Source organism: Aulonocara sp. 'chitande type north' Nkhata Bay, linkage group LG7 (assembly GCF_057382095.1).
Source record: "Aulonocara sp. 'chitande type north' Nkhata Bay isolate Kocher_YH1m ecotype deep benthic linkage group LG7, A_spYH_male_GT1.1, whole genome shotgun sequence".
In the NCBI taxonomy this organism is placed as follows: Eukaryota; Metazoa; Chordata; class Actinopteri; order Cichliformes; family Cichlidae; genus Aulonocara; species Aulonocara sp. 'chitande type north' Nkhata Bay.
The window spans coordinates 58,073,791-58,089,738 of NC_141350.1; the positions used below are offsets into that span (position 1 = coordinate 58,073,791).

Here is a 15,948-nt window from a genome sequence, read left to right on the forward strand (position 1 = left end):
CTCATCTCTGGTGTCCACCATTTGGTTCAGGGGTTACCACCACGACAGGCACCGGCCACCTTGCAGCCGCAGCTCAGTGCAGCGGCTTTGGCAGTGGAGATGCTGAACATTATCCATTCGGACTCAGTGTCCCCAGTCTCCCTTGGAATGCTGTTGAAGCTCTGCCGGAGGTGTGTGTTGAAGAACTCGTGGACCAAGGCCTCTCCTAGGCATTTCCAGTACACCCTCACTATACGTTTAGGCGCGCCAGCTCTGTCCAGTGTCCTCCCCGGCAACCTGATCCAACTCACCACCAAGTGGTGATCAGTTGACAGTGTATTAAATCCTGTATATTTAGCCACATGTTTTAATACTTTAATGTTTTAACTTAACTAATGGGGACCTCATACCTGGTTAAAGCCTTGATCACATATAAGAATATCTATACCAGCTAAAGAAAAATGAGCCTACACCAATGAATGTCAAAAACAGACAATATCAGAATACTCAAAGTTAATCAAATGAGAAGTGGTTAAAGATCATCAGCCCAAAGATTACCAAAAAAGGATGAAATTCAGAACTGCCTATCACCTTTTTCCAGTTCCACACATACCCAGATTTGAATTTGAGATGATTGCTTACTGAGACATGGGCCCTATCATTTCCAAGGCAGTTACACCAAAAGATAAGCACTAAGTTCAAACTTTACCTTGCGTTTAAGACACAAGCCTTTTTTGATGTACTGATAAACCAAAATTAGTAAGTTAGAATTTTTTATATATTTCACATAATACTCTTCCTGTTCTTCCAGCAGGAACAAAATCAGATGGCATCATGCTTATGTAGTGCTTTTCTCCTCTATCTGAGCACTCAAAGCACTTTGGTTTGTAGACATCTCTGCACTTTAAATTCAGAGCAAGCTAAGAATAAATGCACTGGTCTGTTACTTAGAAAAACTTCAGCCAACTATATTAGTTCAGAATTTAAAAGGCATAATAAAAATGTACATCATTTATCTAATAGATTTTAGTATCAATGGTTATTACAATGTTATTATAGTGGCCTCAATCAGCATGTAGTGGGGTGTGGTCTGAGGCTTGGCTGCAGGAGTGGGGTGGTGAAGTGGGTTCAGAGGACAGTGCCGGGGGACACTGGCAACTATCATCTAGTCATGCCTCCCCTATTCCAGTAGAGCGCCAGGACCTGGAAGGAAGAGCTGAAGCTGGGACTGGACAGCCACTGAGTGCAGAGCAGAGTAGAAAAGGTTATCTCTGGGTATGAGACAGCTGGCAGTGTGTGGCCAAAACTGCACTTCTAAATAAAATTACTGTTAACCACACAGTGTATGTTCTGCTGGACAAAATAACACTGGCGTGTGTTACTCACTCAACTGGGGAACCCCTAATAATAACCACATGTATTTATGGCCCATATATGAAGTTCACTATGTTACCAGAAGTTTTAACGCACCAATTCAAATAATTGAATTCAGATGTTCCAATAACTTCTGTGATAAAAAACTTCAGATATATAAAATCAAGCACCTAGACATGCAGGCTGCTTCTACAAACATTTGTTAAATAATGGGTTGTTTTCAGGAGCTCAGTGAATTCCAGCATGACACAGTGATATTATACAACCTGTGCAAAAGCAAGTCCAGGCGTGAAATTTACTCCCTACTAAATATTCCACAGTCAGAGGAGGCGCAAAATGATAGAGGTTGTCAACTTTCTGCAGGGTTAATCACTATAGACCTCCATAATTCATGTGGCCTTCAGAATAGCTTGAGAACAGTGACGTATAGAGCTTCATGGAATAGGTTTCCATGGCTGGGAAGTTATATGCAAGCCTTACATCACCAAGTGCAATGCAAACCATTAGATGTAGTGATGAAGGCTTAGGTGTCTGGTTTTGGCAGTTGCGGCAGTTGGTACTCATGTAAGTGTCTGTGTAGGTTCTCAGTCATCCAGATCATGGTAGTCTAAGGAGCTTAGAAAGGTACTTGTCTAACTGCACTCTGCTAAGTGTGAAGTTTGGTGGAAGGAGGAGTATGGTGTGGGGTTGTTTTTCAGGAGTTGGGCTTGGCCCTGTTAAGGAATAAACATATATTCTTAGTGCTTATTTTCTGATTATATTGTTTTATGTATTTTAGTAATAAAGGCTTGTAAAGCAAAGCCACTTTTGACTCACAAACTAAGTGCTCAGCCAGACTGAAAAACAGGAAATGTATGAAATGTAAATGTAAATTAAAGATCATTTATTGAGTTTTGACCACCCTGGGTCCAGTCTTTCTTTGCCGCCAAAAGAATTAAAAAGAACTGAATGTAATAGCCCCTTAGTTCCAGTGGAAGGAACCCAGAGTGTACAGGGTGGGCCATTTATATGGATACACCGTAATAACATGGGAATGGTTGGTGATATTAAAGTCCTGTTTGTGGCACATTAGTATATGTGAGGGGGCAAAATCCTCAAGATGGGTGGTGACCATGGTGGCCATTTAGAAGTCAGCCATCTTGGATACAACTTTTGGATACAACTTTTGTCATAGGCCTTTCGCCCTATGACAGCTGGGATAGGCTCCAGCGCCCCCCGCGACCCTGAAAAGGATAAGCGGAAGCGAATGGATGGATGGATGGATGGATGGTCAAAAAAATAAATTGGAACAGGACCCTCGGTTCACGCAGAAGATTTTGTTCAGTGATGAGGCAAACTTTTATGTGAATGGTGAATTTAACAAACAGAACACTGACACTAACCCACATTGGATGGATCCCTCCAAGACTCTTGGAACAACAAAAGTGATGGTTTGGTGTGGTATGTGGGGTACAACGATAATGGGTCCATTCTTCATCAATGGTAACCTCAAGGCCACTGGATATTTGAAATTGCTACATGATGATGTGTTTCCCTCTTTATGCACTGAAGCTGGCACGTTCCCTGAGTTTTTCCAGCAAGATGGTGCACCACCACATTATGGGTGCCAGGTCCGAGCATTCCTAGATGAACAGTTTCCTGGAAAGTGGATTGGTCGTCGTGGGCCAGTTGAACGGCCCCCAAAGTCTCCCGATCTGACCACCTTAGACTTTTATCTTTGGGGTCATCTGAAGGCAATTGTCTAAGGTGTGAAGATACGAGATTTGCAGCACCTGAAACTACGGATACTGGTTGCCTGTGCTGGCATTTCTCCTGTGGTGTAGCTATCAGTGTGTGAAGAGTGGGAGAAGAGGGTTGCATTGACAATCCAACACAATGGGCAGCACATTGAACACATTTTATAAGTGGTCAGAAACTTGTAAATAACTCATGCAAGAATAAAGTTACTTTGAAACCAAGCACACCATTGTTTTTCTTGTAACATTACCAATAAGTTTGATGTGTCACATGGCCCTCTTCCTATTAAAAAAACAAAAGTTGTATCCAAGATGGCCGACTTCTAAATGGCAACCATGGTCACCACCCATCTTGAGGATTTTGCCTCCTCACATATATTAATGTGCCACAAACAGGACTTTAATATCACCAACCATTCCCATGTTATTACTGTGCATCCATATAAATGGCCCACCCTGTATATCAATATTTCTGTTCGAACATGACTGTGCACCAGCGCACACAGAACACCTTTTGGATTAATCAGAGTTGAGACATCAGTGTCTGACTTCACAAATGCACTTCTGGAAAAATTGTCAAAAATCCCCATGAACACACTCCTTGTGGTTTTTCTGGCTTTTCTTCTATGCTATTTTGGTAAAATATTGTTTAATTCATTGCAGTTGTTTAAAGGTTATACCCTTTAAAATGTAAAATTCCTGTTTTGTGGGTATATCCTATTTTCACTGTACTAATATTTCTAATGCAAATGTATGATAAATGATGTGTGAATTCATCTTTCAAATGCTGATACTGTATAAATGTTGACTGTCTTATTTTCAATTTGGATAAAGATTTGCAATAGAAGTTAGCACACTAAAGCATCTGCTTGTTCCATTATCAGACTTACATGATGAAAAGTGAAACCAGAAACTGAAAATTTACCTTAATATAAAAGTTGTGCCTTTTGATCATTGTGGCATAAAAGACAATGTAATATAAAAGTAAGAAACAAGTTTGCAGCAGTTCTGTGGACGAAAACACCAAACAAAAAGCTTCAGTAACTAACAGTTACAGTGACCAAGACAGTTAAATGTTAAATAGTAAATGGAATGACTCTTACAGTATATAACTTTTTCTATTCTCCCAGAGCACTCAAAACGCTATATAAGGCAATCACTCTGTACAGTAGACCTGAATTGGAAAACTATCACAGAATGCACTACCCATAATGCGCCTTGTAATCGGAAGGTTGCCGGTTTGAGCCCCGGCTTGGGCAGTCTCGGTCGTTGTGTCCTTGGGCAAGACACTTCACCCGTTGCCTACTGGTGGTGGTCAGAGGGCCCGGTGGCGCCAGTGTCCGGCAGCCTCGCCTCGTCAGTGCGCCCCAGGGTGGCTGTGGCTACAATGTAGCTTGCCATCACCAGTGTGTGAATGTGTGTGTGAATGGGTGGATGACTGGATATGTAAAGCGCTTTGGGGTCCTTAGGGACTAGTAAGGCACTATATAAATACAGGCCATTTACCAACCATAAAGTGGATTGACTATGGAGAATATGTTTGAGTACACCAAATGTGTCCACAGAGCAGAGATTTGTTCATCAGAATGTAAATTTCTGCTGAACGTTTTGACATTTTGGTGTCAGTGTCATGGATCCAACCCTCCATGTGTTGACAGTCCAGGCTGGTATTCGTACTGTAACAGAGCAGGGTTTTTTTTTCTTAGTATGCTTTGAGCCATTTGAGTATTGTTGAGTATTGTATTGTTGCATCGCCTTTTAGACTCAGTTAAATATGTTCTAATATTCAAGTATGATAATCCACCATTTCATGGATTGAAACACTCAATTTCTGAATGTATATAAATATACATACTAAATAAATATAAATACAGCTTTAAAGAAAACACTTAAATGGAGAAACACTGCATTAATGAAAAATATAAGAAGAAATAAAGAGGTTAACTGTTAGTCAAGTTGCAAGCCAAGAAGATGAGAGGAAATAGACATACTGTAAAAGCTGGCCATTACATAGTTTTGGCAGCGATCACCAGTAAATTCAACTGGACACCTGAGTAGGAAACATGAGAAATAAAGAAGAAGAGAAAGAGGGTGTTAGTTTATGTCATATGCAAAACCCACAGTCATCACTGGTGTTATGGATATCTAAACCAGCATGTCTACCTATTGAGTCTTTATTTAAAATTACCCTTTCAGACTACGTTGTATATTGCATAAGTCATAAATGACAGATGATCAATTCTAATTTAGTGATTACAGTTAACCTAATTTAACTACTCTCTTTGCAACAGACTGAAATTTGCATGTATGTAATAAGACAATTAGGATAACCCCAGTTGCATAAATTTCAGACAAAATAGAATTAAAGACCCCAGTAATGGCTCCATTACTCTTGGTCATTCAGTACTGCAACAGGTAATCCCTCTGCTCTCTTGTATGTGACATTTATTTTCCAACACTACGTTTAGACTTGAAAATTTACAGCGACCTGCTAACCTGCTCAAGATAAATATGCAGTGAAATATGCAGTGCTGTTGATCAATATTATTATTATTATTATTATTATTATTATTATTATTATTATTATTACTACTACTACTATTTTGAAATTTTTTCACGCTTACACATTTCAAAAACGTTTTTAATATGTTTAATACACAAAGATGTCCCGAGTACAAGTTACAAAATGCAGATTAGAAACAATCATTTTATTTTTTATACATAATAGTTATCCACCTACCTGGCTTTATGTAACACAGTTACTTAATGTTAAATCTTGAATTAACTATGATTAACTGGATTAAGAACCGCAAGCCTCACTTGCAAGACTGATATGATTCAACAATATGAAAGATACTAGATAAAAATTGGCATCCTGAGAAAACCACAGTTGATCAAAAAGAATTGTCTCACATTTCCCCCCAAAAATACCTCAATGAACCCCAAGACTTTGGGGAAAATATTCTGTGGATAAATGGGACAAAAGTTTAACTCTTGGGAAGGTTTGCATTCCATTACACGCTATATAAATGCAATCCATTATCATTATTATTATTACAATTGGAATAAATTAAACACGTTTCATAAAAAAAACATCATACCAACAGTCAAACATGGTGGTGGTAGTATGATGGGCAAGGCCTGCTTCAAGGTCTGGATTAAGTACCCCAATTTATGGAATCATGGATCAAAATACAACACAAACAAAAAATAAAAATAAAAAACAAAGTCAAGGCTTTGTAGTGGCCTAGTCAAAGGTTAAATCCATCTGAGATGGTTTGGTATGACATTAAACAGGCCATACATGCTTCAAAACCTTCCAGTGTAGCTGAATTTTGCAAAGAAAAGTGGGCCAAAATTCCAGTGATCTGAAAGACATTGTCAGTTATTGCAAATGCTTGATTGTAATTCTTGCTTCCAAGTATGGCACAAACAGCTTATAGGTTTAAAGAATAGCTATCTTTTTTACATAAGCCCATGTAGGTTTAAATAGCTTTTTCTCTTAAATTAAATCATTTAATAACTGCACTTTGCATTTACTCAGGTAATCTTTGGCTGATATTAAATTTACTTTGATGATCTGTCACATATCAGCAAATATCAAAAAAAAAAGAAAATATCAAAAAAAGAAAGAAAAGAAATCAATAGGACTGTAGCACTGTAGGTTAGGGGCAACTTTCATCTGCTCTTATGCATTTTCAGATAATTTTAAAGCTTTTCAATAAGCTGTAATATAGTGGTATAATCCTAAACTATTGCATCTAATATTGTTATTATTGTTCATATCATTTCTACATCTAAACCCAATTACCAGTTTGGATTTTCCTTTTATATTTCATAAATATATTTATATTTTCCTTTTTATATTTCTTTAATGTGCTGACACAATTTAACACTTTCTGAGTTGCAAATAAAAGAATAGGGCTTGAGTTAGACTTGTACATCATGGGTATATCTTGATTTACGCATTTGTTTAACTAAATCCACAATTTTGACTATAGCCAGATCTCCCTGTATTGTAATAATAGAGATTATTGAGTTTAATAACTGGCCACTTATTTTCAGCTTTCCTTTCTAGCTTTGAATAAATAGTTTATTTATACAACGTTTTATATAATGCTGACTACTAAAAGCAATTAAAATACACGCACATAATTTAGCTGTTTTAATAATATAGGCCTATATACTGTCTATTGATTTTCTTATCATACACTCTCATACTCCGATGCTTTGAATTCCATAGTTACACAGGTATATTTAGATGTATTGTGTGTTTAATTACTTTATTTTAATATTAAACCTTGTAAAAGCTTGTAGCTAAACTGGTGAAACCCTCGGTTGAGTTATCAGGCTGATAACCACTTTTGTGACTGATAGTATGATAGATGATATTAGCATAAGATAAAGATTTGGAGAATCTGAAATTGCTTTGCACTACAGAACCCAAATTGTACAAGAACATAATCAATGTTTTGTTTTCTGATGATCTGGCAATGTGGCTGAATGCAAAGAAACACCACTTCATACTGAAGTGGAGATCACTGGTCTAAACAGGATGGATGAGGTGTGGTGAGATGTGAATTACATGCAAATTCACTGCAGAAGAGAGTATGCTTAAGCCTTTAGACCATGTTCTACATAGAGTCTACTTGAACTTGGAGAAATAAGTTCAGCATGCTCACCAAGTTTATATCTGTGCATAGAAGGCAACATGAATTTCTCCACTATTTCCTGGAGAAAATATGCTAAGAGTGAAACACCAGCAATGACATGTGGGACTAAATACAGTTGTATTCACATACGTTTTGGGTCTGAGACATTCTTAAGAACTGCTTGTTCACATCGGTGCCCAGTGAATCCAGCCAAGCACCTAGTTAATGGATAGAAAGGACAAGACAAAAACAGCACCTACTGTTATCCACAGGACGCAAACACTCAATGACACACAGTCACAAAACATACTATTTTCCAAGATAGAACTTTATCATATAATGCTTTTTTTGTTTAAAAAAAAAAATCTAGATATAATGTTACAATTACAACATAATAAACATAGTGGGAGTTCCCAACCTGGATGGGAGGCATACCAAAAAAGCCCTATAACACTCATGGTCTTTAGGAACTTAGGGTGATCCTCATCCACCTCAGTGACCCAGCCACTAAGGAGTTGTTCAGCTACCTCAGTGACTTTTTTTAAGTAATGGGCAAATGGGCAAATCATTCCCCTCACTGTCATGGAAGGATAGGCCCCTGGACAGGCTATCTGAAAGCCCCACAGTATCTTATCTTAGCTCAATCATTGTCAAATGGCGTATCACATTTTGACCTCAAGACTTCCAGGCCATAACTTAGCACAGATACACCGCATGCCAGCCACTTGGTTATGGCGTTCTATGTATGTCTCGCTGGCTAGCATTTTGAACCCTGTTGTTATGTGCCTGATTGTTTCAGAACTTGTTTCTGTTCTGCTATGATTACTGCATCTGTGCTGTTTTTTCAGCTTTACCCAGCCAGTGGTAGGATTTCTGGCTGTTAGTCAATTCTACCATCTGCTGGTGGTACATACCCTGGAGGGCCCTGTCTATCCATGATGGTTCTTCTCCTAGTCTACATTGTCAGCAAATTTCCCTTCTGGTAGTACTTTTGCTCTCTTTGTTACCATCTGGCTAAACTTCTCCAGTCCAAATGACATTCTGATGTTGTTGCTATAGATCCTGGTGGTATGGATCGATGAATCAATGCCTCATTCACTCCTGGAATACAGCATGATATCATCCATGTAGAGGAGGTGGCTGACAATTGTTCTATTACGTATTCGGTACCCATAGCCAGTCTTGTCAATGATAGCACTATGGGGGTTCGGGCCTATACAGAACAGCAGTGAGGACAGGGCATCTCCTTGGTAGATCCCGCACTTGATGGTGACTTGTGTGTTTGGCTTGAAATTGTCCTCTAATGCTGTTCACCACATCCCCATTGAATTCCTGATGAATGCTCTTAGGGTCCTGATGATCCTGTATAGTTCTAGGCATTCCAGGATCCATGCATAGGCATTGAGTCATCTGCTTTCTTGTAGTCAACCAGTGGTACACAGGTTGGTCAATCTACAGGGTGGGCCATTTATATGGATAAACCGTAATAACATGGGAATGGTTGGTGATATTGAAGTCCTGTTTGTGGCACATTAGTATATGTGAGGGGGCAAACTCCTCAAGATGGGTGGTGGCCATGTTTGCCATTTAGAAGTCGGCCATCTTGGATACAACAAGAGAGTCATGTGACACATCAAACTTATTGGTAATGTCACAAGAAAAACAATGGTGTGCTTGGTTTCAACGTAAATTTATTCTTTCATAAAGAAGAAAGAACCAAGCACACCATTGTCATTAAATTGAATTGATTTTTTCTGTGTTCTACTGAGAATAAAATATGAGTATATGGGATTTGCATATCATTGCATTCTATTTTTACTGACATCCCAGCTTTTACAGACCTGGGGTTGTATGATAAAGTTCCATTATATTTCTAATGTTTTCATCAGAAATCATCATGTCTACTTTTCAGACAATATAGGTTGGATTTAGTTAGTTAAGCAGGATAAAGTACAAAAATTATTTTGTTCTGGCATTACAAATGCCAGCAGTAGCAGTATTCAGTGAGCTTAACCTACAGTTCATGGCATACCTGCAGAGAAACTTTGTACTGCCCGGGATGATTTCAAGGGTAAAGCACTCGCCTCCATTAACACAGTAGTTCCTCTGACTGTCACTGCAGCGGGTTACGTGACTTGAGGTCTTTGCTGTAGTGGAAGTGCTGATGGTAGCTGGGGAGAGACACCTATAATTAGCATTTCATGAAAACAACACATGCATCCTCGGCCTTAAATATGAATTATACTTCTGCGCCAGACCTATGCCATAACTAGAACACCATTTTAACCCTACCCTACAGGTAACCTTCTCCCCACTTTCCTATTACCCAATGAACAGCTAAGAGTATCCATGCAAGTGGGCTAATGATTAACACGTGTAAACTGTCATAATTATATTTTGTTAAACATATGCATGTTTTCGCTTTGGTGGCCTCAGAATCTCATCTCTGATTTTTGCGGATGATGTGGTTCTGTTGGCTTCATCGGGTGAGGGCCTCCAGCTCGCACTGGAGCGGTTCGCAGCCGAGTGTAACGCAGCGGGAATGAGGATCAGCACCTCCAAATCTGAGGCCATGGTTCTCAGCCGGAAAAGGGTGGAGTGCCCACTCCGGGTCGGGGATGAGTTCCTGCCCCAAGTGGAGGAGTTCAAGTATCTCGGGGTCTTGTTCGCGAGTGATGGGAGAAGGGAGCTGGAGATCGACAGACGGATTGGGGCTGCGGCTGCAGTAATGCGGACGCTGCACCGGTCAGTCGTGGTGAAGAGGGAGCTGAGTGTAAAAGCGAAGCTCTCAATTTACCGGTCGATCTACGTCCCTACCCTCACCTATGGCCACGAGCTGTGGGTAGTGACCGAAAGAACGAGATCGCGGATACAAGCGGCGGAAATGAGCTTCCTCCGAAGGGTGGCTGGCCTCTCCCTTAGAGATAGGGTGAGAAGTTCGGCCATCCGGGAGGGGCTTAGAGTAGAGCAGCTGCTGCTCCACATCGAAAGGAGCCAGCTGAGGTGGTTCGGGCATCTGGCAAGGATGCCCCCTGGGCGCCTCCTGGGCGAGGTGTTCCAGGCATGTCCCACCGGGAGGAGGCCCCGGGGCAGACCCAGGACACGCTGGAGAGATTATATCTCTCGGCTGGCCTGGGAACGCCTTGGTATTCCCCCGGACAAGCTGGAGGAGGTGGCTGGGGAGAGGGAGGTCTGGACCTCTTTGCTTAGGCTGCTACCCCCGCGACCCGACCTCGGATAAGCGGATGAAGATGGATGGATGGATATGCATGTTGCATATATAATACATGCAATAAATTACTTCTTGGCCAATAATCTGTCAAATATTGGTCAAACATTTCTCTCATGAAATGTTTGACCAATATTTCAAATAATTTTCAGGCATAAAGAGCATTCCTATCACAAGATAGAAGTGGCAATAACTTTTTGTCAAAGCAGGTAACCCAAATCATGGAGAGGAAATGGCATTTTGCAAACTTAGAAGATTTTGAAATCTTCTAAGTTTGTGAGAAGAAGAGTTGAAAAAATGTTGAACACATTTTACATGCAGTTATTCACATAATTATTAGCGGTAGCTTGCCATTAAAATATCAAAAGCTCCCAAAATATTTTTAGACTTTTATCCACAGCCATTGTGAAGGGATGGATTACATTTCATTGCAATATGCTTTAAGTTGTGCTAATGAAATGAATTGTAGCAATAGTGTGTAAAAGCTATTAGTGGATTAAAATCAGCAATCATTTGCCGAGAGCCATTCCACCTATCATGCGTGAAGATAATTGTCAAAAATGTTGTTTGACAATATAAGTCATCCTAAAAGGTCGTGGTCATAATTCCACAACATCAGTATCTTAGAAATGTAACTCATCAGCTTTTTAAAGGTTATAAACTCCCCTGCTATAGGTTTTTATCCTCTTTGATATTATCTTGATTCTACTAGGCCTCAGCTGCTGGGAGCATGATGTACTGTGTGTTTCTTCTTCACTCACCTCTTTTGACTTTTTATGTATTTCTACAATACGTTGCATTTAATCATTAGTTAACTTTAAAATCTGGCTCTCTTCCAATGTCTTTCTTTTGCCTGTCTTCCTCTGTGCTCTTCCTTTTCTATCACAGCTGATGGCTGCATCTCCCTCCATTTTTCCTCCATTTTTCCAAGCACTTTCTCATTGGGGTTTTCTCTTGATTATTGAAGGGTTTTCAATTTACAGTATAAAGCACTCTGAGACAACTGTTGTTATGTTTTGGTGCTGTATAACTAAAACATATAAGAAGACATGAGGGGGTGGGTAAATGATCGTTCCTTCTAGTTCCCATCAGAACTAGAAGGAAAGAAGGATTTTTAAGGACAACCTGTTAATGAATTAAAATAGTCCAGCCTAGAAGTGAAAAATGCATGAACTACTTTTTCAGCATTGATCTGAGACAGGATGTTTCTATCTTTAGAGGTATTGCACAAATGTAAGAAAGCAGTCATTGAAAGCCATATCCTGGTCAAAACTGACTCCAGACTCTAGAAGATTCTTCACAGTTTTAGAGGAGGCCAAGGTAAAACCATACAGATTAAGCATCTGGTTAAATACATATATCCAAGATTTTTAGGACTGCAACACAGTGCTGTAGTGTGTTGCACTGTTGCCACACAGCAATTAAATACTGGGTTCAAACTCAATGGCCTACATGTGTGGAGTTCTTCCTATGCCTCTCCAGGTACTCTGGCTTCCTCTCACAATCCAAAGATATGCAGGTTAGGTTAGAATAGAATAGAATAGAATAAACCTTTATTATCCCACTGATGAGAAATGTTGGTGTTACAGAGCTCTTAGAGCAAGGGGAGGAGTGATTCTAAATTAACCATAGTTGTATGAATGTTTGTTTGTCTCCATTTTGACCCTGCAATAGACTGGGAACATGTCCTAGGTGTGCAGGTCATCCTCTGACATCTAAGAAAGGGTCTGGACTCTTCATAATCCTTACCTGGATAACTGGTTAAGAAATGGATGGATGAACTGTTATCAATTTTAAAATACTGGAGAAGAGGTGTTTTAAAAAAAAAAAAAAAAACATAGAAAAGGGAAGCGTAAGACAGTTACAATGCATCTCATAATGTCAAACTTCAAAGTGAAACGTTTAGAAAGTACAGACAGTCTTTGGAATAAAGCTGCACTTGCTTCCTAAATTTACAACAGGGCTGCAACTTTGAGATGAGTGATAGGGGAGGAGCAGCAGTGCTATCACCGAGAGACACCAGCTTTGCCAGAAATCAGATAACATTCTACAGGCCAAAACAAGACATTTATACATTTCAGCATCAGAATCTCACTTGGGACACTCAGAAAGAAAATTAACAGAGGTAATTTTTAAACATTAACCTTCTGTCACTGCTGGTATTCAAGCATTCTTAAGTAAAGCACTGTCTACAAACCAACCCCTGACCTACCACCACTACCTCACCACAATACAACACAGAGTGATGTGACTACAAACAAAACAGCCTAGTTGAGAGGCCCAGGCAGAAAGAGAGCATAAATGGATTGGTGTATTTTCCCCTGTGCCTCAGGGATAGTGGGGACATCAGTTAGCTTCAAGAAGGCTCTGACCTTGAAATGTAGCATAGGCAGAAAACAGGAAGTCTGGCTGTGCCACAGCCTGGGTTTTCAGTTTATGTCATGCATCATTTATTGATATGCACTTTTCAGTATATCTCGAAATGTGCATCCACACACTTCAGAGATCTTTCACATTTCTCACGTTTTTTTTGCAAACAGGAAAAACATTTTAAAGAAAACACTGATTGACTTTAATTACTTAAGTCATTTCATTATAATATAAAGGGCCACTTAAACTCTAAAGTGGGTAAAAGAGGATGACTCCCAGAAATCGCACAATTAGTGTATGGGTAAAGTAGATTTAAACTGAAGGTTCAAGGTACACACTTACACAGTTTGTGTAGAAATAGTTCAGGGGCTTACTCATGGCACCGTGTGCAAGTCACAACACATCTGTTTTCAGGTACAGAACATTCTTGTACAGAAAAAAAGAACACTACAAAATGAATGATACAAGAGAAAAAAAGTTATTTGAATCTTATTATATCAACCTGTTTTATCTTTTGCAATGATGAAAATCATAATTTTGTGTTAGCATGTAATGTCTAGCCATTGCAACCTACAGTATATCTAATTTAGGCTCATAAAAATATGTAAGTAACTTAAAGAAAAACCCACTTACAGATTTTTATATAAACAAGTATTGGGTACTTACAGATAGTTTGATGATGGCTGTGTGATTTCTGTGTTGACTTTCGTTGGGGAGTCTGCTTTGGGGTGGTATAGTGTTCAGCGTTATATTTCAGTGTGACAGCAGGCTCAATCACTCGTGAAGACTGAGACACATGCGGCTGTTGTGTAGATTTATCTTCTACTGAAACTTCAGGATGCTCTGGGGTAAGGGTGAAGGTGGTGGTTAGGGAGTTATTTGAAGGAGTTGCATGAGGAAACGAGACTGTTATTCCCAATGTGGGTTCAACTGGTATAATAATTGGGTCTTGTCCAATAGGCTTAGGATCTAAATGTGATGGTGGTTCATACTCAAATATCTTATCCACAAAGACCCATTTGAGTCCAGCTGTGCAGAGGGCTAAGCTAAGCAGACAGGCCAGTATGGGGAGGATGCAGATTTTCTCAGAGTGCAGGCAATTGTTAATCTGTTCCATCTCTATGCACACGCAGCAGGCCTCTGGCAAGGTCACAATTCCAAAAGCCCCCACATGCTCCCCATCGTTACCAGCACCACCTCCTTCTGCAGTTCCCTCTATAGCCTCCTCCCCACTCTCACCAGCTGCCTCTGTCTCCTCTGGTTTCTCTTCTGGGACTTGCCTAGTATCAACAGTAGAGCCAGTGGGGGAGACTGATCCAAAAGGGGGGGCTGGCCCTGCAGAGACTTCCTCCATTCCCTCGGTCATCCTTTCACACTGCTTGAAGAAGTGTTTCTTACCACCTTAGCTATTAACTCAGATCATCACACAATGACATTTTTCCACCAATGTCTTTTAGTATCTTTTCCATTGTGTAGACACAGAGGGAGAGCTGGGTTTCAGAGAAAGGTGATGCCCTTCAAAGAGTGGAACCTTGCTAACAATCCAGGGGATACGTAGACAGTCTATGCATTAGAAATAGGAATTCCTTATTCATGCTTTTTTTTCACAAGGAAAACAACTGTCAAATTTCCTGCAGGCAGAAACAAAAAATACGGAAAAGATTTTTTAAAATGTGCGGTCTACTAGTGAGCAGCAGTGAAACAGTTGTACTCACTCACCTGAATACTTGGGAAGAAAAGGTAGTATCGACGTGATGGGCCAGCTCTAGCTGAGGCAAATGTAGTGCAGAGGACAGGCCAGCCAAGCACTGCAGTGGCAGGAGGGACATGCTGTCTAGTCTTGGGAGCTCCAAACAGCTGAAAAGCTGAATCATCAGGGAGCGGCAGGTGTCCTTCCTCTCAGTGCAGCCACTGAAACAGATGAGTAAGGGGAAAGAGGAAAAAAGGAAATTACACAGAGTGGGAGGGGGGCTGCAGCAGCACAGAAGGGCAGAACTGGATACTCCCCTTTTCTTCTCTCACCCCTCCTCTCTCAATCCTTTATTTTCAAGTGGTGAGCTGTGCAGACTCTGGCCTCCTCCCTCACTGCCTCTCTTCCTGTCTGGTAGTGTGCAATGCAGGCTGCTCCCAATCCCTGTACAAAGCATCAACCTAAGCAAGTTCCTACTTGATCCAATTAGAGCATATGTCAGCAAATCAGAGACAGGCAAACTGCTGTAGCCACACCCTCTAGCACCACTCCCCATTCATTATGCTGGTCCAAAAGGGTGTGTTGGCTTTTTCCTTTTTTTATGCAGAGAAAGCAGCCACATGATCCACCTAAGGGGATAAAGCTGTTGTATCCTACTCATCTCAAGCATCAGGTCTGCACAAATAATAACATGATAAATTTGAGAGAGAGATAGAGAGAGAGAGAAAAAGAGAGAGAGAGAGAGAGAGAGAGAGAGAGAGATAGATAGATAGATAGATAGATAGATAGATAGATAGATAGATAGATAGATAGATAGATAGATAGATAGATAGATAGATAGATAGATACTGTTCTTAGGCATTTCTAGCCTTAAATATGGTGTTATGTATTTCTTGGCCTAGATTTCAACATGTATCT

General features: G+C 40.1%; 1 protein-coding gene across 4 annotated transcripts in view; it reads right to left on the reverse strand.

Annotated features, from left to right (window-relative positions):
• The window catches only part of nrg1 (neuregulin 1), a 56,978-nt gene extending 41,238 nt beyond the window's left edge, over nt 1-15,740 (reverse strand). Inside the window, exons 1-5 of one of the 4 annotated variants that reach the window (XM_086301595.1) lie at nt 15,363-15,739; nt 15,060-15,251; nt 14,007-14,971; nt 9,774-9,912; nt 7,892-7,959 (exon numbers count right to left, since the gene is read on the reverse strand). In XM_086301595.1, coding sequence (XP_086157721.1) covers nt 7,892-7,959; nt 9,774-9,912; nt 14,007-14,706 — 907 coding nt within the window. In that variant the 5' untranslated portion in view covers nt 14,707-14,971; nt 15,060-15,251; nt 15,363-15,739. Of the gene's footprint in view, nt 1-5,080; nt 5,140-7,891; nt 7,960-9,773; nt 9,913-14,006; nt 14,972-15,059 lie in introns of all 4 variants that reach the window. The other 3 variants (XM_086301596.1, XM_086301597.1, XM_086301593.1) reach the window with 3 other exon arrangements.
• Between the last annotated feature and the right edge of the window lie 208 nt (nt 15,741-15,948).